General features: G+C 49.0%; 1 protein-coding gene across 1 annotated transcript in view; it reads right to left on the bottom strand.

Moving 5' to 3' along the window:
* The window catches only part of PXDC1 (PX domain containing 1), a 29,367-nt gene extending 7,363 nt beyond the window's left edge, over window positions 1–22,004 (bottom strand). Inside the window, exons 1-3 of the mRNA XM_003788279.3 lie at window positions 21,375–22,004; window positions 7,948–8,039; window positions 7,030–7,147 (exon numbers count right to left, since the gene is read on the bottom strand). Coding sequence (XP_003788327.1) covers window positions 7,030–7,147; window positions 7,948–8,039; window positions 21,375–21,630 — 466 coding nt within the window. The 5' untranslated portion in view covers window positions 21,631–22,004. The remainder of the gene's footprint in view (window positions 1–7,029; window positions 7,148–7,947; window positions 8,040–21,374) is intronic.
* Window positions 22,005–22,010: the final 6 nt, after the last annotated feature.

Genomic DNA, 22,010 nt, shown 5'->3' on the forward strand with positions numbered 1-22,010 from the left:
GCTCTGCCACTCATGTTTGGGGACAGATTACTTCTTGCTCAGCTTCTTCATCTATAACATGGAAATAACAGTATTTTCCTAAAGGGCATGGGTGTAGACTCAGTGAGATTCTATGTGTAAAGAATCCAACATACGCTGGGCAGGGGGCTCAGTAATCAATAAACAGCAGTGATTACAATCATTACTGATAACCACAAATCTGCTGTGACATGAATAAGATCCAAAGAAAATGTTACAACTAAGAAAAATTCTAGCATCTGAAGCCATACTTCTATGTGTGAATTTCTCAGAAGTCAGTTTTAGTGCTCACAGTAAAAATTAATGGCCAATGTAATTCTTTAATCACATACATAACAGATTCCATGAAATACTTTATTTTCAAGCCACATTTTAACATTGGTGGTTTTTACCTAAACAAGACCCCTGCTTTACCTGTCTCATCTTTTTAAACTTTCAATTGGGGGCTAATTTTAGAATTACAGGAAAGTTGTAAACACAGTGAAGAGAGATCCTGTATACCCCTCATCAGCTTCCCCTAATGTTATCATTTTATATGACTGTGGTATCTCGATCAAATCCAGGAAATTAACATGGGCATAATACTCCTTTACTAGTGTTTCACTGGTTTTCCCACTAATGTCCCTTTTTCCTGTTAAGAACATACTTTAGGGTCCCTCATGGCATTGAGGGGTTGTGTTTTGGTCTCCTCCAACCTCGATGGGTCCTCTGTCTTTCCTGGTCCCTCCTGAACAAAACACTTTCCACAAGGACTGGGGAGCTATTTTAGCAATGTCCGTCAATTCGCGTTTGTTTGAGGTTTCCAAGTGATTAGATCGAGGCAATACATTTTTGGCAGGGACTCTGCATAGTGACGCTGCGTCCAGCTCAGTGAAGCATGCTGGGGAGTGTATGTGATGTCTAGAGCCCCATGACTGGTGATGCTGGCCCGAATCACCTTCTCCCAGCTGTCTCCAAAGCCAGGTTACCATCTTTCCCTTTCTTGGGGGAAGATGCCTTGAGGCTGTGCAAATCCTGTTTCACTTCAAACTTTCACCTACTAATCTTGGCATTTACCAATCATTGGATCTTTTCTGGGGAGGGGGCAATAATTACCATGGTGCCTGCTCGCCTGATGGTGATTTTTCTCTCTCTCTAACTGCAACTGTGCCTTCAGGTGCCCCATGCCTGCTCCCAGCCCTTCATTTCAGTAATTCCTCTGTGCCTTCCTTCAGCAGACATTTAGTCTCAGCCTTGAAAGCATCGTTAGATAGCTTTTCTCCCTTTCAAATCCTCTTTTCTATTATCTTTTTAATGTACTTCAGCAGCAGAACAAAACCCAAAGCAGGGCCTTTTTAATCAGCTAACTGGTCTATCCTTGTATAGTAAAAATTATGGCTAAGATTATATGCATACTACATTGATGAAAAATAAAATTATAATTCATTTCCAGCACCGCCCAAATCTGGACCATCGGATTTTGTGACTGAAATTGATGAGCCCAAGCGGCCAGATCAAGGCCGAGGTTTGCATTCCATTTTATGCTGCACAGCCACAGCCACGATGCAGAACACACTAATTTAGAATTTCTTACATTTGATAAGCATTTAGATTAACACATGGGGATGAAGAATGGTTAAGGCTGAGCTGGTCCAAAGCATTACAGAGGCCGCAGTCCTTGGTGCCCGTCCTTGCCGTGACCCCGGGATGGTGGCATGATCCTCAGACAGCTAGCGCCTGGCGCCATCTAGTGGAGGCCCTGACCACTAAACTATTGGAACTTCCGAAAGGGGAAGTGGAGGCACGCAGAATCAGTGTGCAGGCATGCCTACGTCCTGACGTTCAGTGTCCCTGCCATCACACACCGCCTCCCCAAATGCCATGTCCTCAGCAGGACGAGAAGGCACATAAAACGGACACGTAGAGTAGGTGTGGGTCTCAGCGCCGCAGGGTGTTTCCAGGAGGGACTGGCACTAACCAGAGCAGAAACGGACAGGCGGGGTTCGCTTGAAAGATCCTGCAGGGCCACAGCACCAGCAACGGACGCCCAGAGTTCACTGGGGAAGGCAGAGGGTCTGGGGTGCAGGTGACAAAATTAAAAGGCTAGCATGGGCCCGAGTCTGGTACTCACAGAATGACTAAGGGAATCGGGCTTTATCCGGAGGGTAAGGTTTTAAGAAAATTAACAACCCCCAGAAGCCAGTTTGGGGATGATCAGCACTCAGGTGTACATTCTGGAGAAAGGGCAGGGCACCTGTGTGGACAGACCCAGGTGGCCGAGGGCTCTCCGGACCCACAAATCCACAAACACACAGACATGGGGCCAAGACTGATAACAACAACCTGTGTCTGTGCAAGAACTATTTTCTCAAAGGAACGTCGGTGCTACTCTAAACAGCAGTTTCCTTAAAAAGTATCCCTGAAGCTGTTGTAATCCACCCGCCTGAAGGTACTTCTCACTCTGTGAGTGATAAAGTTCCTCCTGCACCTGGCGAGCACGTCTCCTCACTACGAGCCCTGTACACGCTGATCTAAGTTAGGAGGCCCTGCCTCTGACCTGGAGAGGGCCAGCCAGCCTGGGAGCAGACACAGCAGGGTCTGCAGGGCTCAGAGGGAGAACCCAGAGACCCACCACACAGAGCAGAGAAGAAAGCACCCAGAGAAGTTGGGGATACTCAGCGCTGGGAAGCTGTAGTCTGTCCCCCTACTTGCTGCCTCCTGAAGCAACACTACTAACAGCCCCCAGTCTGCACTGAGACTTTCAGCCACAGGCCTTGTATGGGCTGCATGGTTAGGCAACCCCGGTTGTTAGAAGGTTCTATTCTGAGCCAAAGTCGGCCACAGTCATGTCCACTCATGGGCCTTGTGCCACCCTCCGACTGACCTACTTCCCATAGTGGCCAGCACCTAAGGGTGGCATCCTCTTCCTGCCAACCACTGTCCCACAAATCTGCCCACTTTCTGACTTCTCCCCATCCCAGGTCCTATTCTGTGGATGCAATGACTCCTCTTGTGATATTGCTGGGGCAGGCTCAACACCCCACATGACCTAGGGTCCTCCCCATCCCAGGTCCTATTCTGTGGATGCAATGACTCCTCTTGTGATATTGCTGGGGCAGGCTCAACACCCCACATGACCTAGGGTCTCCACCTACATAAGAGAACAGCTCCCCAGTCATCTTGGAAGACCACAGATAGCAGCAGGCTAAAACCTGCCCTGTATGATTGCAAACAGGCAAAGAGAACATACTTAAAACTGCAACTTGGTACTCTCCATTTATCCTTTAGGACACACACAGGCTATGTGTTCGTCCAAGGCACAGATAAAAACAGAGTATGAAGGCGGAGGACTGGGGGGTGCTTTGGGTTGTTGTACCATCAGGAGTTAATTGATCAGAGGAAACTCTATGCAGTGCTAGTCTGTCCTCACACTAGGGGGCCTCTGGGTCATCTCAAAGCAATGGTCCAGCCCCTCTCACAACACAAGGCCCTAAGAGGAATCCTCTGTGCTTTGCCTTCTCATTTGCCCAAAACAGAGCCACTGATGCTATCCTCTTCCCACTCAGAGTAAGGAACGGAGGCTTCCCCACTCTTGGTTAGGGAATGTGAAACCTGATCCCACAGACAATTAGGATTTCACAACATTCCATGAGCCCTATCAAAGTAGGCTCCATGGATAAACAACAGAACCATTTTCAGTCTCTTATAGAGAAAGTTCTGGATGGCTTGGCACCTGTATCTCAGTGGGTAGGGCACCAGCCACATACACCGAAGGGGGCAGGTTCAAGCCTGGCCTGGCCTGCTAAACAACAATGACAACTGCAACCAAAAAATAGCCGGGAGTTGTGATGGGTGCCAGTAGTCCCAGCTACTTGGGAGGCTGAGGTAAGGGAATCACTTGAGCCCAGGAGTTTGAGGTTGCTATGAGCTGTGATGCCACAGCACTCTACCGAGGGAGACATAGTGAGACTCTATCTCAAAACAACAACAACAAAAAGAAGGTTCTGGAGACTAGGTGCCAGCCTAGAGGGTCCTGTACTCCCTGCTCTTGTCTCTAAGATGACAGGGATCACATGAGAAGATACCTTGGGTAGATATCAAAAGCAGCAAACCAGCCAAGTGATTTACAGATTCAATGCAATCTCTATCAAAATACCAATGACATTCTTCACAGAATAGAAAAAACAGTGTTAAAATGCATGTGAAACCACAAAAGATTCTGAATACTTAAGCTGTCTTTAGAAAAAAGAACAAAGCTGGAGACATCACACTCTCTAACTTCTCAATACACCACAAAGCTATAGCAGTGCACCGGCACAATACTGACTTAAAAACAGACACATAAACCAACGGAACAGAACAGAGAACACAAAAATAAATCCATGCACTTACGGCTAATTGATTTTCAACAAAGATGTCAAGGATGGACAATGGAGAAATGACACCATCTGCAATAAATGGTGCTGAGAAAAGTAGGTATCCATACGCAGAAGATGAAGCTAGACCCCTCTGTCTCACCAGACACAAAAGTCAACTCAAAATGGATTACAGACTTAAATGTGAGACCTGAAACAATACAACTACCAGAAGAATGCACAGGGGAAATGCTTAATGACAGGGGTCTGGGCAAAGCCTCTTTTATAAGAGCCCCAAAGCACAGGCAACAAAGGAAAAAAAGACAAATGGGATTAAAAAGCTGCTTCTCAGCAAAGGAAACAATCAAAAGAATGAAAAGGCCACCTGTAGGGGGGCTCCTGTGGCTCAAAGGAGTAGGGTGCCGGCCCCATATGCCGGAGGTGGCGAGTTCAAACCCAGCCTTGGCCAAAAACTGCAAAAAATAAATAAGGCCACCTGTAAAACAGGAGAAAGTATTGCAAACCATGTACCTGACAAGTGGCTAATACCCAGAATGCACAGGGAACTCAAGCAACTCAACTGTAAAAAACCAAATAATCTGATTAAGAAATAGGCAAACCCTCTGAACAGACATTTCCAAAAGACAACTGCAAATGGTCAACAGGTATATGAAAAAAATGCGGAACATCACTAATGACCAGGGAAATGCAAACCAAAACTACAAGGAGATACTACTTTCTACCTGTTAAAACTACTGTTATCCAAAAGATGGGAAAATAAATACTGACAAAAAGGTGGAAAAAGTGTAACTGTTACTTACATTCCCAACAGTTGGTGGGAATGTAAATTATTGTAACCATTAGGGAAAACAGTATGGAGTTTCCTCAAAAAATTAAAAATAGAACTACCATATGATCCAGTAATCCCTCTACTGGGTATATATCCAAAGCGAATGAAGTCAGGATGTCAAAGACTTATCTGCACTCCCAAGTTTACCACAGCATTACCCACAGAAGCCAGATCGACCTAAGTCCATCAACACATGAATGGATAAAGAAAAGGTAGTATATAGCAAAGGAATACTGCAATATTATTCAGCCATAAAAAAAGAATGGAATCCTGTCATTTGGGGCAACGCAGATGAACCTAGGTTAACTGAGCTAGGCACAGAAGAAATACCACGTGATCTCACTCATGTGTGGAATCTGAGACACTCAGATGGTGGAAGTAGGGAGTAGAACAGTGGTTCTCAGAGGCTGGGGAGGGAAGGGGGGCATAGTGAGAAGCTAGTCCACAGGTACAAGGTTACAGGCAGGAGGAGTAAGTTCTGGTGTTCAACTGCACAGGAAGGTGACTATGGTCAGTACTGTATGATGTATTTCAAAATAGCTAGAAGAGGATTCTACATCCTCACCACGAGGAAACAATAGACATAATAGTGATGGATATGGTAAATATCCTGACTTGATTTTTACACAATGCATACATGCCTTGAAACATCACACTGTACCCACATGTATCTATAACCGTGATGGGTCAATGAAAATAAAACCAAAAAAAAGTAAAGAAAATAAAAGTCAGCAACCACAGACACGCCCAGGCAGAAGACCTGCACCGCACACACGACAGCAGAGGTACAAACACCTCTTCCGTTCCAGGTTCCAGAACCTGCCCACCCTGTTCAGTTCCCCTGAGCTCTAAATTAGGAACTGTCTTCCACGTTCCTTCTTAGTAGACTGTGAGGGGCTCACACCCTTCTCTTCTGCCAACTCTTTTCCACCGACATCTTCAGATTCTCCTCACTCCCTCCATTCAGAAATGGAATGATGGACGCAGGATCCCTCCCCCCTCCTTTCTACACAGGCGCTCTCCATGGCCAAGTTGTGTCTCCTCTTACAACTGCCTCCCCTCTCTTAACCATCATCAAACCCCAACAAGATCTCACTCAAATGTCACCTCTAGGTCACAAGGTGGCTGCCCCTTGCTTGGGCAATTCCAGTCCTGGAGACTCACAGGACAGAGCCCTTTTCCTACAAAAGGGTCCTCAGCAGCCTTTACCAAAACAGCACCATGAAGAACAAGTGTACTCATGACATACGCAACCCAGATCTCAAGAAGTCACCCAACTTTGACTAGCCAAGAAGGGAAGGTGGCCTTCCTTCCCTTCCACTCTGCCTGCAGGTCTTTCTGTGGACAAGTCGATCTTACTGCTGGCCTCTTCAGGGCTAGAAGGGGCCGTCCCATGTCAACACTAAGGCACCTAAAGTGTGTGTGTTCCCTTTGATCGTGGTTGCACTAAAACCAAGAAACAAAGTCAATGCTACAACACGCTGTGCATTCTCACTTCAGCAGGCTGCGCTACGAACTGATTCCAGTACTTCCCCTCTGAATGCCTTGTCAATGGTTCCATCGTGATACTATTTCTTAAGTAAGTTCCAACACATATGCCAGATCAGTCCCTTTGGATGTACGGAGAGTGTGCGCTCAGGTTGAAAGCATGCTGCTTCATAGAACTGGGGTGACAGTCTCCCTCCCTCTGTGTTCTCAATTCTGATGGATTATCTTTCTGGAGCCCAGAGGTGGATGTGCCCCACCATGTAGACATCTCCCCTGGGAAGAATTCTGTCACCACAGCCATCGCCAGCAGTCCCCCTACACCTTTACAGCAGCTCTTACCTGATATTTTGACTGGACTTTGGAAGCTGGGTTGAATTTTATGTACATTATCATTTTTTAACACCTGATCCAGAGGAGATCTTTCAAAGAAGGTAAGCACAACTTCTGACCTAGAAAACTGGGAAGAAATACAGTCATTACTAAAAATGAATAACACCCACAAGTTGGCCCCCACTGTTTGCCTAGAAGGGGACACGACTGCCACCCCAGAGCCCCGTCTGACCCCAATGCCCAATGAACTGCTCAGAAGCTCTGATGGTTGACAGCACGAGTGAGGCCACAATCACTGCACACTTCTCATGCTTTTAGGGTCCTAGGAGGCCAAAAACACAAGGCCGCCTGGGATGGGGGTGCTTAGTGGCAAAAATGGCAATGTATGTGACAGCATTCCACTCACATCTCCCTTCATCTTTGCAAATAATGGTGAGCCATGTCTATCTATTTCCCCCATTTCCCAGATAAGGAAGAGGAAACTTAAAGCAGGTAAGTAGGTCTGCTGGGCTCCCCACTCCAGCTTCTTAATTGCTACTCACTCCAAAGCTCACAAAGTTAAAAGGGAGATGATGGCCGAATCTCTGTGGCATCACTCACCTGCTGGTCCCGCCCACACTCTGCCTGGCTCCCACGTGCCTGCTCTCAGATCCCTTCTGCAGGAGCAGAGGGTTGTGAGCAGAGCCGAGAAAGCAAAGACCTCTGTGGCCAGAGGGACCCGACATCCCTTCTGACTCAACACATCCTAGTTTTATCAGGGAGAAAAAACAGAGCAACTGGAGTTCACAAAAGGCTCCCCTTTCCCTGATGGCATCTGCCTCATCCCTATTAAGAGATAAGGAGCAAGCAGCTCAGTAACATGGGGGAATGGACATTGTTTAAATCTCTGCCCTGCCAGCCATCTCCCCTTCCCGCCCACCCGCTCACCTTACACGGCATGCTTATGATGGTTTTCAGCAGCTTCTCCACCTCATTAAGCCTGGTTTCTATGTCCTGGGCATCCTTTATGGCAACCAGTCCTAAGACAGAAATGCCCAAAATCAAAAATGCAGGCCAGGAAATGTGCTCTCAATAAAATACACAACCACGGGACGCCCGAGCCCCCGGCGTCCTCCTCCATAATGATGTGTGAGGATGCTCTCTCGCCTTCAGGGACATAAAGCCCTGTCTGAAAGTCCTGCTGTAAACCTCATTTGAAGTTTCAGCTACCCAGTGATTTAGGTCTGTGCTGGAGTCAATCTGTGCTGTCAATCTGAAAGGGAGACAGTAGGCTGAGGGGAAGAGAGGGGTAAGATCCCTCTGAGGGGAATGGTCTGAGCTGGAGCTCAGCCCCTGCCAGCGTGGTGGCTGTAGCAAGGGGAGGCTGGCCCAGGACCTACCCACCCCTACTGACGTGGGGAAGGACTCACCCCACTGGCCACAGCTGCCCAGACCACAAGGCCCATGTAAATGGAGCCCCTATTTAGACAAGTCATGTAAATGCAGTGTTCAGAAGGAAAAATTCCAGATTCTTGCCTGGAGAAAACCAAAGTGGGCATGCCTCAGGGCACTTTCCAGGAACCTGAGCGTCTATGCTTATTAACAGTCACCACCAGAAGCCCCGAATGCTGTCAGATGGTGCCATATTTATTCTATTTTTAAAACACTATAGCTCAAGGCAGAGAGATTTGGAATGTTTGCTGTCCCCTCGTGAGCAGTGCAGAACCTCACCCTTCCTGGTATGTTTCTATCTGTCCGCTTTCCAGGGATGGAGGAAGTTAGGTTCCTGAGAACACTGGCCTTTCCCCTAAACTTCATGTGACCTAGGATGTCACCATGCCCGTGAGCTATAACCAAACTATTTATCAGTCACAGGATTGAAAGTTTTTACAAGTTCTGGTTTAGCTTTCTTTGACAGAGGAGAGGGGTGTTCAGTTTTTCATGCAATTTATTGACTAGGTCCATTAAAGAGAAATAAAAATTATTTCCTAAACTGATTGAAATGAAGAAGCCCAGAGCATATAACCCATTCCCACCATGGGCTCCCTAGACATAGGGTGAAGGTATTTATGAAAGCCTGGGCTGTAGCAGGGGGCCTTTTACAGAGGGATCCACAGGGGTCAAAGTGGAACCCTTCTCTCCACTTCCTCAAGCACAAGCCTTTGCTTGGCCCACCTGGTACCCAGGTGTCTGGCTGACTGGTCGTGCCCACTGCACCCTCCTCAGCCATACAGAACCCAAGCAACCAGTCACTCACAAAGCAAGAGTCATAGAGGTGGCAGGTGGACTGTGACTCACCCACTGGAAACCCCCAGGCAGGCCTCCATCCTTGAGGCTCATGTATACACCCAAGCTTAAATGATGGCCCTCCCCAGGGGAAGGGCCTAGGCCACCCTCTGTCCCAGCCTTTCCCCACCACCCTGCATGCTGGGGGAAACCAGGAGGAACAGGAAGAAAAACAGAATGAAATTCTGGGTACCTCTTACCTAAATCTTAAATTTCTTTTTTCTTTTTTTTTCCATATATAACTGTTTTTTTAATTATGAAACAAGTATGAGACAAACAACTTCTCCATCTCCAAATAAGGGAGAAGGAGAGTGTCTGGATGCACTGAGGTCCAAGGTTGGTGCAAAATGTGGCATATGAACGGGCTTGACACCATCTCACAGGGAGATCACGTCCACCCAGGAGTCACATGTCTCCTGCATTTAAGTCCGAAATTTCTTGCACAGAATTTCAAATATGTTATGTATTGTAATTTATATGTGTGTGTGTCCCCTTATACATATGTGCACCACTCGTTGCACCAAAATGCTTTGATCCTCTGCTCACTATGGGAAAGTCTAGAAAGGAAAAGAGAAGCAATTCAAAATTCTCAGACAGTTGTTTTTAAAGTGAAAGTGAAGACAATTATATAACTTATCCCCATCTCCACAAAGTGCTTCTTTATTCTAAGACAAGCAAAACTACTATTATGTTTCAACTCCTATTACAGCTAGAATACTAGTTTCAAATGGATTAAATCTATGACACGGTAGTTGTATTTTTATATTCTGGAGACACAATTTTATGGGAAGACTGGCCGCTTGTACAGTCGACATATATAGGATGTTTACCCCCTTTTCATAAGAAATAAAGCATAATTTAACAATTTACAAATCCAGAAGTTTCTAATTCTTCTATCTTCACCTTTGGCTACTTCTTTGATTTTAAACAATGTTCCACTCTCGATCAGATTTATAACCTCCAAGGGTAACATTTATTAAGATAAATACATTTGGCTGTATCTTCCTTCAGTGTGGCCAAATTTAGCAAGTAAGGTCCAGGATGTGTAGTTAAACAGGAATTTGAGGTAAACAATGAACAATGCAAACTTACACTAAAATTTTTTTGCTGTTTATCTGAAATTCAAACTTCCTTTGTGTCCTGCCTTTTATTTGCCTGGCAACACTATCTGCCTTGCAACCCATTCTCCTGATTGAAGTAAAGGGAAACAGGCAGGAGTACCTGGTCTGGCCTCTGGAAACAGTGTGAGTACTTTACCTTGGTGCACAGACCCTCCTGGCCCTGACTCCAGCCCACTCTTCTAGCTTTGTGTCCTGTGAAACACACCCTCATGCCAGCCCCACCAGCCAACATGACCCACACACAGTTGCATAGCGCTGCCCACCTCTAGGCTTGAGTGCAAGAAAAGCCCACCCTGGTGAGGGCCACCTGCTCTTTGACAGTGGGAACTGGTCTTGCCTCTGGGCCCCCAGATAACCCATCTGAACTTCTGCAGCCTTCACATTCTGCACAGTAACCTATGGGTCTCCCCAGGTCCCCTGTGGGAATGTGAAGGTAGGAGGTGTCTTGGGCTCTATTACCAGCAACCAGCATAGTGCTTGCCACACACAAGGGACCTGATAGTCACTGGCTGGCTGCTGATGAAACAAGCTTGCATCAGAGAAGACAGATGACAAACATTAGTTCCCTTATTAGGTGTCTGCTCCAACTTGCCCTGGGGTAGTAGCCTCAGCCTGATCACAGGCAGGACCAACAACCAGCTGGTTCCTAGGTAGGGGCCTCACAGGAGAGAGCTGCTTGAGGGCCAAGTGGCACTGAGACTACTGAGTATGGTGGTTCCATTACATTTGTGGAAATGCACAGAGCCATACTGCTTCCTCTGTTTTTATGTTTCTAAATGGAAGCCAAACAGCCGCTCCTTGGAAATGTAAACATGCTTAAAGACCAAACAAAAGGAGGCTGAGAAAAACTAAATAGGGAAAGAGAAGATGCTGGAATCCCTCTGTGCAAGTACAGAAATGACAGCTCATTATTTTTTAAGCTCTGGGCTTTCAGTTAGGGGCATGTTTATCCTTTAACTCCCCATCCTGGGTCAGGTGTGGTGGCTCATACCTATAAGCCCACCGCTTTGGTAAATTGCAGCAGAAGGATTACTTGAGCCCAGGAGTCCAAGACCAGCCTGGAAAACATGGCGAGACCCCAGCTCTATAAAACACTTAAAAATTAGGGGTGGTGCCTGTGGCTCAAGGAGTAGGGTGCCAGCTCCATAGACCAGAGGTGGTGGGTTCAAACCCAGCCCTGACAAAAACTACAAAAAAAAAAAAAGAAAGAAAAATTAAAAAATTAGGCTAGCCTGTGGTTCCAGCTACAGGGGATGAGGGAGGATTGCTTGAGCCCAGGAGTTTGAGGTTGCAGTGAGCTATGGCACCATTGCACTCTGGCCTGGGCAACAGACCAAGACCCTGTCTCATTAATAAATAAATAATCCTCTATCCTGGCTCCTGGGTGACAATCTGGCTGGCAGTCTGGATGAGATTTATTAAGGTGCTATCTCTGAGAACTTTGCCTGTCTGACTGACAAGGAACACTGGCCCCTTTTCCAGGAGAACCCACTACTGGCTCATGAAGTAACAGATTTGTTGAACTGACTGAAACCACCTGGTAATTAGCACCACAACTGGGCTCCGACTGTTTCAGCTGCAACCACCTGTGCTGCAGCCAGAGCTGGGAACAGCATGAACCAGTAGGGCTGGCCCCTCCCAATGGAGACTTCCTCCAGAAAGCACCCCGATCCCCATTCCAATTAGGGTACCTAAGAGTCACGAGCCAAGAGGCTTCAGACAGTCCAGCCTTCTCAAAACACCAAAGTTCACATTTCCCTTCTCTCCAGGGTCCTGGACATCAATTGTTTTAAATTTTTTTCCACCAAACAGATGGGTGTATTTAATGTGGAAGGAAAACGCTTGAAAAAAAAAAAAAACTGTACTCAGGGGCCCCAGTGCAGAAATGAAATAAATCTTCATTGTGAAATTTCTATTTGTTTCACACTCACTGGGGTTTCTCAATTTCACAGCTGGTGAAAACCTCAAACACCTGCTGCCAATGCCCCAAATGATAAATTCTCAAAGTGATACAGCCCTGAGAAGTGAGGTTCTGAGCCAAATCCTCATCTGAGACACTGCTTTACTTTTCAGAGACAGACTACTGTGAGTCCAGGAAGTAGTTACCTCCGAAACAAAATGATTGTAGGCATGCATCTGAGTTTCTTTCTATGCTACCTGTTGTACTTTTCCCTTGTGATTCAAGTGCTTTGGCTTTTAATGGCCAGCATAGCTTTTCCAAATGTCATTTGCTTACCATAAGCAACAATTTTAAACCTCATTTATTAAAATGTACTTAAATGCAGTAATTCAGGATCATCTAAAAATTCTGGCTTTCATATTCCAAGTATCATTGATAGAATAATTCCAACTCCGTTTTACTATCTGAGATCATAAGGATAAACAACTTCAAGTGGGTAAGATGGTCGCAAATTCCATGGGATGAACTTCAGGAGGAAACCAAAGCCTATTGATTAGGAGGCTGTCGTTCCAATAAGTGCCAGCAGGGGGCGCGAGCACTCTGTGGAAGTGGCAAAAGGCTCGCTACAACCCACATGTAAAGAAATTAACTTAAGAATTCACAGCTCTCAAAAATTATTCTAATTTCTGTTAAGGTATGATCACTAAGATAATGTCAACTTTAAAAATTTCACTGTACATAATCTGTGACATGAGAATGTTATCTAGATTTAGCCCCAACAGTTAAGAATTTGAAACTGAAAAATTGATAACACAACTAACTGTATAGGAATCTCAGTGGGATTGGCCATACATCTGGAGGCTAAATATCAGCCTGGAGCAGCCAGTGTGCCCTTTATCCCTCCTAAAGGAGTTTTTCCTTGGAAATTGAGAATACAAAATGTTTCTGCCAGTTTTGGAATTGGCTGCTTTCTGCAAACACAAACACCCCGATTTATTCTTAGAACCCAAACTGAACATGCTGGTCTCAGCACAAAGATCTGTCAGTGTGAGCAAACATAAACAAATGCAGTCACCTAATCCCAGAAACCGGGGTCCAGAGCCCCCCTTTGGGAGAAATGGAGGCTTTGGGCTGAACACCTCTGGTAACTGTCCCGGGCTTCCTCAGCGGAGGCCTCTGGTAGTCTGACTCTAACTCACATGCTTCTTGTTGCTGTCATTCTGGAAATAAAAACAAGATACTGCCTGGGTTCACGGGAAAGCACAGTAAGGGACGTCCATTGCCCAGGAAGGGGCCTCTCTTAGGAGGAAGCTGTCTGGCTGGCACACAATAGACAGCCCTGGAGAAATTTTCTACAAAGTGAACTTTCAAATTGAGTCAAATAATGAATCACATTTAAATGGTTTCTTTTCCATGTAACAAATGTGTCTCTCCACATACTGCGCACAGATGCCTGCCGCTTGGCTTAAGGGCGGAATGCACAGTCGTCGTGAGCTGCAGAAGAAATAGGCATTCCGTTCAAGGTTGAGTGTGACACATCTCGTGGAAACAAAATATCTCAGATTCCTTTAGGAAAACTCACAGTACCTGTTTTCTAAATTAAAATACTGAAGAAGTAGAGGTAAGAAATAAGCTCCTTAGTCTTTGCATAATTAGCCCAATGGAAGTTCTAGCTCTGGAAACGGAGGCTGCTCTTTGCTACATGAGACTCACATGTCTCCGCCCCGGGGTATCACACAGCACCATGAGTGTGGCCTGTGCTGACATCAGGACAAAACACCTCTCCTCCCACACTCCCACCTGGTGACGCCACCTGCACAGTGACTGCCCACAGTCACTGCGAGGGGTGGGAAGGGGACCCACAGTCCTTCATCTTCTTGAGAGGGAAAGCCAGGCAGAGAGTGCAGCAGGAAGAGCTGGAAGGGGGAGAAGGAGAGCACTCTGAGGGCCCAGGAAGGGGCTGGGGAAGCTGGTCTTCCTTTCCTCCTCTGCGGCTGCTGCCTCCTGCCCCCAGGTGCCTCCTTGAGTGCATCAGGCCTTTCACCATGAGGAGGAAGCATTCAACCTCCACTTACTGATCTTTGCTCTGCTCTTCCTGCAATCCTTCCTTCTCCAGCCCCCTTCATTATTCTCCCTCCCCACTAAACAGCAAATCCCCTTCTTAAACTTTAGAATCAACATTTTTAAACAGCCATTCACTTAGCCAATCTGTCTGAAAGCATCAAAGGTACCCAGGGACGCCAACTATTGTAGGTTGTCACAACGAGGAAGGAGGCGCTTCTTCACTCACTCTGCCCAAAGGACCCACGATATCCTCGTCTGTGCCAGGAGACGTCAGGGCACACCACCATGGGCAGGACCCTGGCCTGCTAGTACCTTCATGCTAGCTGGGAGGGCAGGCAAGAGGCAAACACTGACCAGATAACGTCACCTGCCAGGCAAAGCCCAGGACCTAGGAGGATGCACAGCTGTGGCCCCGCCCACCCCAGGCAAGAGGAGGCCTACAGGGTGAGCAGAAGTAAGGAAGAGAGCAGGAGCAGGATGGGCACGTGGAGACCCCAACAGCAGGCGAAGGCAAGGGGTGGGGAGAGCTGAGATGAGACAGGACAAGCAGGGTCTCAAATTGGCTTTGCCCATTTGGGGGTCCACCACATCTCAGCCCATGGAGGTTCTGATCACAAGAGCTCTAGCCACTTGGCCATTCTATTTCTCAGGGTAATACAGACTCTGGCCCCAGGATTCCAGGAACCCAAGCGTAACCCACATCCAGTACCAAATTCTGGTTTCCAGACCAACAAAGCCACAGGCCCGGTCTGTAGGGCTCCCACTAAAGTCCAGTGGCAACCCCTCTTCTGTGGGTGCCCTCTTTGGCCAGTGCAGGAGGCATCCTGAGGGGAATGGGAGCTACACCTGGAAAGGATGCTGTTGGGGGCAGTGGGTGGTCCCACAGGCAGGCCAGCCCCACAAGGCAGCTGCTACTCTCTGAGCCAGCCTCCCTTGCTCTCCTGCTAGACGGCAACTCCTATGTTTCATGCCCAGCGCTGAGCACGTAAGGACACTACAGGTTTCAGTACTCACAACACCCCACCATGCAGATATCATTATTGCTAATGCATGAAAATGCACCTGAGGCTTGAGGAACTGAGCCCGAAGTGCCAAGGCAAGTAGCAAGTGATAAAGCCCGAATATGAATCTCCACCTGTCCGGTGTGTGCTTTCAGCCTGAGCCTGACCCCTCCCATTGAGACCTGGCTGTGCCCCCAGGTGGGTGATCCCCAAGCCTGTCCCCTCCCACTGAGACCTGGCTATGTCCCCAGGTAGGTGTCTCAACCTCACAGGGCCTCAATTTTCTCATTTGGGAAAAATAAAGTGCTATTGGTAGATTAAGAGTCATAACATGTAAAAGTTTTAATTACACTTTCCTTCCTCCCTCCTCCCTTTCCACGCCTGTCCAACGGCTGCCCATCATATATTTCCTACTAATTTTAAGTCACATATCAGCAAAGGGTCACCTGGACATCTTGTTCTTAAAGCAAATGGGGAAAAAAGCGGGCAGGTGTCCACCAGTGAAAGAGCTAAGCAGAGTGCGCAGTCCCTCACGCTGGGGTGGGTGTGCAGGGCATGGGCTGTAGAACAATGTCGCCACACCTGTTGTGGGTTCAGCACGATGTGACTGTGATGCTTCCGTTGTAGGGGCACAACCTTGAAGGACAGAACAGAGCACAGAAACCCTGCCTCATCCTCCCTGCTCCTCACGTGCCAAGCAGAGAACTCCCATCTAGGTGTTGTGAGCGGCTTTCTGTGCCAGCTCTGTGACAAAGGAATCAGCTTTTCAGTGGCAACAACCAAATGTGGTGGGAAGTAATGTGCCCTAGAGGGCTCTACTGAGCCACCTGTGTAAGTCTCCTGCTCCAAATGGGAGGTGAACTCAAGGTACCCTGGGGCCCCCAGGCATAGTCTGAGACCTGCGGTAACCACAAACCCAACACAGCCAGATGGTCATTTATGGAGAAAGAAGAGGATCCCAGGAGCTATGGGAGAGGGAAATAGAATCTGGGGTGGGCATCAGGGTGTGGATTTGGGAAAGAAAAACCAACCAGAAGGAAGAAAGAGGAAGAGGAGGCTGTGTGCTAGTGGGTGGTCCTGTCATCAGCCCCAGCAAGATGTCCCCAGGACAGGGACAGCACACCATCCCAGATCAAGAGCCCTATATATGGAAGAGAGTCAGAAACAGGCCTGTGAATCAGGACAGACTGTGCAAATCCCCTGAGAGGTGAAAGCTGCCCCTGCTGGGAGGAGCAGGATGCCCCAGGTGAAGCCTTGCACGGTGCTTGGGCCACGACAGAGATGAGGGGCGGGCCCACTCAGCACCCCACCTACAAGTGCCCACTTGTCCCGGCAGAGATGGTGTCTCTGTGCCCCCACTCTGCTGCCTGGGCCCAGCATACCCACTGATCATCTTTTAGCCACTAAGAAAGTGAACTCAGTGGTTCTGCATCAAGCAGGGTTCTCCCTAGTGTTTTGGGTTCACACACAGCTTCTCTCTCCCCTGACAGTCCAGGTGAGAAAAGTGTGAGCAAGTTTAGGCCCCAGGAATGGAGTATACATTTTCTCAGAGCTGTTGGGACTGTGAAAGTCTGGGGGTCACATCTGTGTCCAGTCCTTCTTGGTAATATCCCAGGTGCCTTAATCCCCTGGTACTCAAATTGTAGTAACAAAGACAAGTGTCAGCCCTGCACTTGGGCTGGCAATCACGGCCCTCACCTAAAGAGAAGGCTAACATGCTACATTCTGAGCTGGGCTCCTGCCCTGCAGGCCTCCCCATTGCAGAAATTGCTGCTTCGCAGGCTGAACAGTCCGAGATCGTCCCCAGTGCTCCTTCACGCCCACCATCTGGTCTCTCAGTGCCTCTGTGGCTGTCCCTCAAGACAAATCAGAGTTTGCTCAATTCTCCTACCTGCTCTGTTATGCCTGGCACGGGACCCTAGAACTTGCCTCCCTGGATCCCCATTCTCCTGTGATCTTTCTCAGCACAGCAGCTGTATTTAAGTTAGATCAAATCACACCTCTGGTCAGAACCCTCCAGAGCCAGCCACCATCTACCTCCCAGCTCAGCACTCCCCCCACTCCAGCCTCTACAGCTTCCTGGCTCCTCAGACACACAGGCACATGCTGGCCCCAGGGTCTTTGCACTTGTTCTCCCTTCTGCCTAGAATCCTCTACCCTAGGCACACACTGGCTTGCTTCCTCCTTTCCTTCAGGTCTCTACTCAAGGGTCACCTGTCGATGAGACCACCCCTGGCCACCCTATCTGAAAGAGGAACCCCTCCTTTGCCCCTAGCAAGTCATAGACTTTTCCTTGCTTTTTTATTTTTCTTCTAAACATTTATCATCATCTAACTTGTTTTTACTTGTTTATTTTGTTATTGGATTTCTCCCAACCAAAAAGTAACAATCACCAAGACAGGGATGCTCTTGGTTTGTTTTGTTCACTGCCATGTCCCGAGCACCTAGAACAGTGCCTGGCATGTGGCAGGGACTCAGTGGATATTTGGTGTAACAATTGAAAATAAAACCAAAATGCTGACTGCACAGCAACCAAGAACCAAAGATCACCTGATGGCCTGTAGAAGCAGTATCTGTTGTCACAGTGACCAGGCCAACTCAGACATCACAAGGCGGTATAAAAATAAGAATTGAAATAGGTGAAATAGGTGGTATAAAAAAAAGAATTTAAAAAATCCAGGAGCCTCAGTCGATGGGGAAAGTCTGCATGCGTATGTTTTAAACTGTAAACCATTCTAGATATGAGAGACATAAATAAAGAGTAACCCTGAACCAGGTTAGGTATTGCAGAGAGGGGATTTAAATTAAGACTCAGGCCCACTTGTGTTAAAGAGTGAAGAAAAAGAAGGAAACACCTTGGTAATCCAGAGATAATATCCCCCAGGAAGCAGGTAGCTCCCTCCCACAGAGCTGCGGGATGAGGAAGGAAGAGGTGGTATTCCAGACTTATATCAAGAAGAGGATTAAGGTAGCAAGTGCAAGAGTCTAAGGAAAGAGGCTGGAGGACGGAAGCTGGACAAGCCCTTAGGTCAGCCTCACCCTACCTCACCCAAATGGAAGGCCAGACAGGTATGCAAATGCCTCCACCCCAGATAGGGGTTTAAATATCCCTGCAGATGCGTCACTGTGACACATACAAGGCCCATGGATGGCTGCCAAGCATAACACCACAGAGTGTGTGCAGAGAGAAAAAACACAGTTCTCTCCATGTAAACATTCTCCCCTACTGCAATACTCCAGGGACCAAGAAAAAGGCTCAGCATCCCTTGAATTGCATGCAGATTCAAGAATGCAAGTGGGGGCCAAAGCTTGCACACCCTCAAAGGGTACATAGTCAGACATTTACAAGAGTTGCCAGCCTACTGCCAGCAGAAGCGCATAAACCCAGATTTCCTCACAAAGATTTTCAATGAAACTAGAGAGTGCAAACCTAACGCAGCCCAGAAATAGTTCAGTAAATGTAAACTAGGGAATCTGATGGGGAATTATCCTGAGAAAAGCTGCCATCACCAAGACAGTACTATACACACATCTGGTTGTCTTTTGTGTTTATAGTTTATCCAGACAATTTTTTCATGCAAATAATAAATCTGCATGGAAATAAGACAGAATCTTTTTGTATGTGACTGTGATGTATTTTACTTAGCAAACAATTCCCCAGACTTAAAAGGACCAATGAAAGGAAAAGGACTTCCCCAGCATTGCACAACAAAACTCAGGTGGTGCTAGGCAGGGACCAGCTTGCCTCCACCCAGAGAACCACAGCCTAGAATGGAGACAGGACTTGAGGTCACCCTCCTCAGGTCCCAGGCTCCCTTTTTCACTACCCCCAGCATGGGCTGAGCTGGCCCTACAGGGGGCTTCTGCTGGATAGCACTTGCCACTGCCAAGGCAACATTTCCAAGAGTTCCATCCTGAGCTGTGAGAAAGTCCCTTACACCCAGCCACTGCCAACCCTACCACTCTCAAGTCTACTCCCTCCTACTGATTTTTGTTCCCCTTTAGGTACTCAACAGCAGCTGTCACATCCCTTCTAAGTCTTCTTTACTCCACAATAATCTCTTGCTTCCATGCTCTTGGTGCATCCACATGTCTGGACCCTACACAATTTGCATGAATGCAAAAATGACCGAGCTGGGGCATGTGCACCTCACATACTCCCCACCTTGCTTCTGCTCCAGGTCAGGTCTTTCCCCTGAGCATACCAAGGCACTGAATCCACATTCCTCTTCTCATCTGGTCCACCAACCCCAGCCAGAAGCAGCTGATGCTGGCAGTGACGGTGATGACATTTATGGAGGGCTTAGTGTGGTTAGACAGACCCTCTCCCTTGTGTTTTAATCCTCACAAAAGACAGAAACAAGAGGAATGATGTTGCAGGTACAGGACCACATGGGGATAAGCCCACTGAGGAGTCAATTGCAACCAGTCTGCCTGGGGTCACGGCTCAGCTGGGACACTGGACCAGTGAGGCCCAGAGCCTCCAGTGTGTTGACAGCCTGTCTTGTTCTGGAAAAAGTTACTGAGTAAACCCTGTTCCTTCATGATGCTTTCCTGATTTGGGAATTCATCTGTTAAAGTAAAAATATGATAAAAAAATAGCGAATCCTCGGAAAACTGCTTCCATGCTTGAAATAACAGCAAACTACCAGCTATATATGTGAGAATGCAGGGAGCAGAGGGAAGCCTGAAAGGCAGGTCTTCTCATTCAGGGCCCCAAACTCATTGGCTTTGGGAGGCTTTCCAAAGGATGTGTCTGCCAGAGGATGTGTCATGAGAACTGAGCTTAATTGTCCACATAATTCATACAGTGGGTGGGGGACTGTCACCAGAGGAAAGCAGAGGTTATCTCAGACAGCCAGACAGGTGGTTAAGTAGACTTAGACCACCACCTGACCACCCTCCCATTCTGAATCTTCCACCCAATCTTCCAGGGGGTTTTGCTTAGAGGAAGACTGCAAAAGAGGAGAAGCTGCCTCTGGGCAAGTGTCCCTGATTTCCAGGGCTACAAGTGGTCACACTGCGGGTGGGGGGTTCCCTGCTCAAAAGACCTAATCTTCCCTGCCCTCTTCTCCCCTCCTAGCCCTCTCAGGGGGCCCCCTCTCCCCAGCCTGCCACTCCACCCCCAAATCTTCCTGTCTCAAGTTCATTCCCTCTGTCTACCTGGCCTCCAAGGGGCAGCCACCCCAGGGCAGTAGGAAAAGGGAAGCCCCAGCAGTTTCTGAGAACAAGAGTCCAGGGAGCCAGGACCACTGCACAAGGCAGAGAGGAGGAGCTGGAGCTAATCAAACCCAAATGAGGACCCAGCCCTGGGGTGGGGATTCTAGGCCGTCCACTGCAGCCGCAGGCAGGGCGGCTCCCTCCCGATGAGGGTTGGAGAGCTGCGTGGCACCTTGCACTCAGGCTCCACTGTCGCCAAAGACCACGAGAGGCGCAGCCCCTTCCAGGGAAAACTCAGAGAGGAGGCTGACCAATGTTACCCTCAGTTCTGACATTGACGTTAACTAGTCCCAAATACCTCCCCAGTCATCCCTGCCGCCCGCTGGTCCCCTCTACCTGTCTATCCTGGGGAAGCGCCCACCATCCCCGGGCAGGGGGCTGCGCCCAACCGACACTGGGTGCTACACTTCCACTGGTCATTCTTGGGTGCCCCCTCGCAAGGCGACGCCTTCCTCAGAAAAGACTCGTCCTTGGGAATGGTCAGGGGCGTCTGTCCTGCTGGCTTGGCCCCCTTCTCACCCGTTCTCCTTCCTCCTCCGGGAATGCCACTGGGTTTCCTAGGCCGGCTTCCAGTGCTCCCTTCATTTGGGGGTGCACGGTCTAAGTGTTCCCCATCCCGTGCCAGGGCGGAGGAGGGGTGCGCAGAGAAGTGGTAGTCTTGGTTTAAGTAACTTCCCAGCCTCGTTGCCTGCACTTACTTAAAAGCTCACACGCGCCCACGTCCTTACCCCCGGGATCCCCATCCTCGGCGCCCCGGCGTCCCAGCGCCCCACGGCCCCGCACCTTGCCGCAGCGGCCCGTGCGCCAGCTCGGGCCGGTCCTCGGGGAAGGCGTCGCGGAGGCGCTGCCACAGGCGGCGCAGGTCGGCGAAGCTGCGGTGCAGGTAGAGCACGCTGCGGTCGGACCACTCGGTGCGGATCTCGAAGAACTCCTCCTCGTCGCCGCGCCGGCTCACGATGAGCCGGCGAATGCCGTTCACCCAGCAGCAGCGCACGAACATGTTCACCAGCGACGTGCCCTCAAACACCGCCGAGGCCATGCCGCGGGCCGCGCATACCCCCGCCGCCAGGGGCGCCCTCGGCCCCCGCCCGCGCTCCCGCCCCGCGGGGTCCGCCCGGGCCCGGATCCGGCCGAGGTCTGTGCGGGGACCGGGTCTGTGCCAGACTGGGGTCAGTCAGTCGGGATCTCTCCGGCTCTGAGGTCCGTCCGGAGTCTGCCGGGGCACTCCCAGGATGCCGCGAGCGCCTGCGCTCGGAGCCGCGCGGGGACGAGTCGCGCCGGCGGGTCCGGGCGGCGGCTTTATAAGGCACTTCCCATCGCGGGCGGCGCGGTCGACGACGTCGAGGCCAGGCCCGTCCGCCTCCCTCCCGCCTCCCGTGAACCGCGGGCAGCGCACGGAGGGGGTTTTCTGGCCGGCTG

This window comes from Otolemur garnettii, unplaced genomic scaffold, assembly GCF_000181295.1.
Source record: "Otolemur garnettii isolate 467f Iridium unplaced genomic scaffold, OtoGar3 scaffold00026, whole genome shotgun sequence".
In the NCBI taxonomy this organism is placed as follows: domain Eukaryota; kingdom Metazoa; phylum Chordata; class Mammalia; order Primates; family Galagidae; genus Otolemur; species Otolemur garnettii.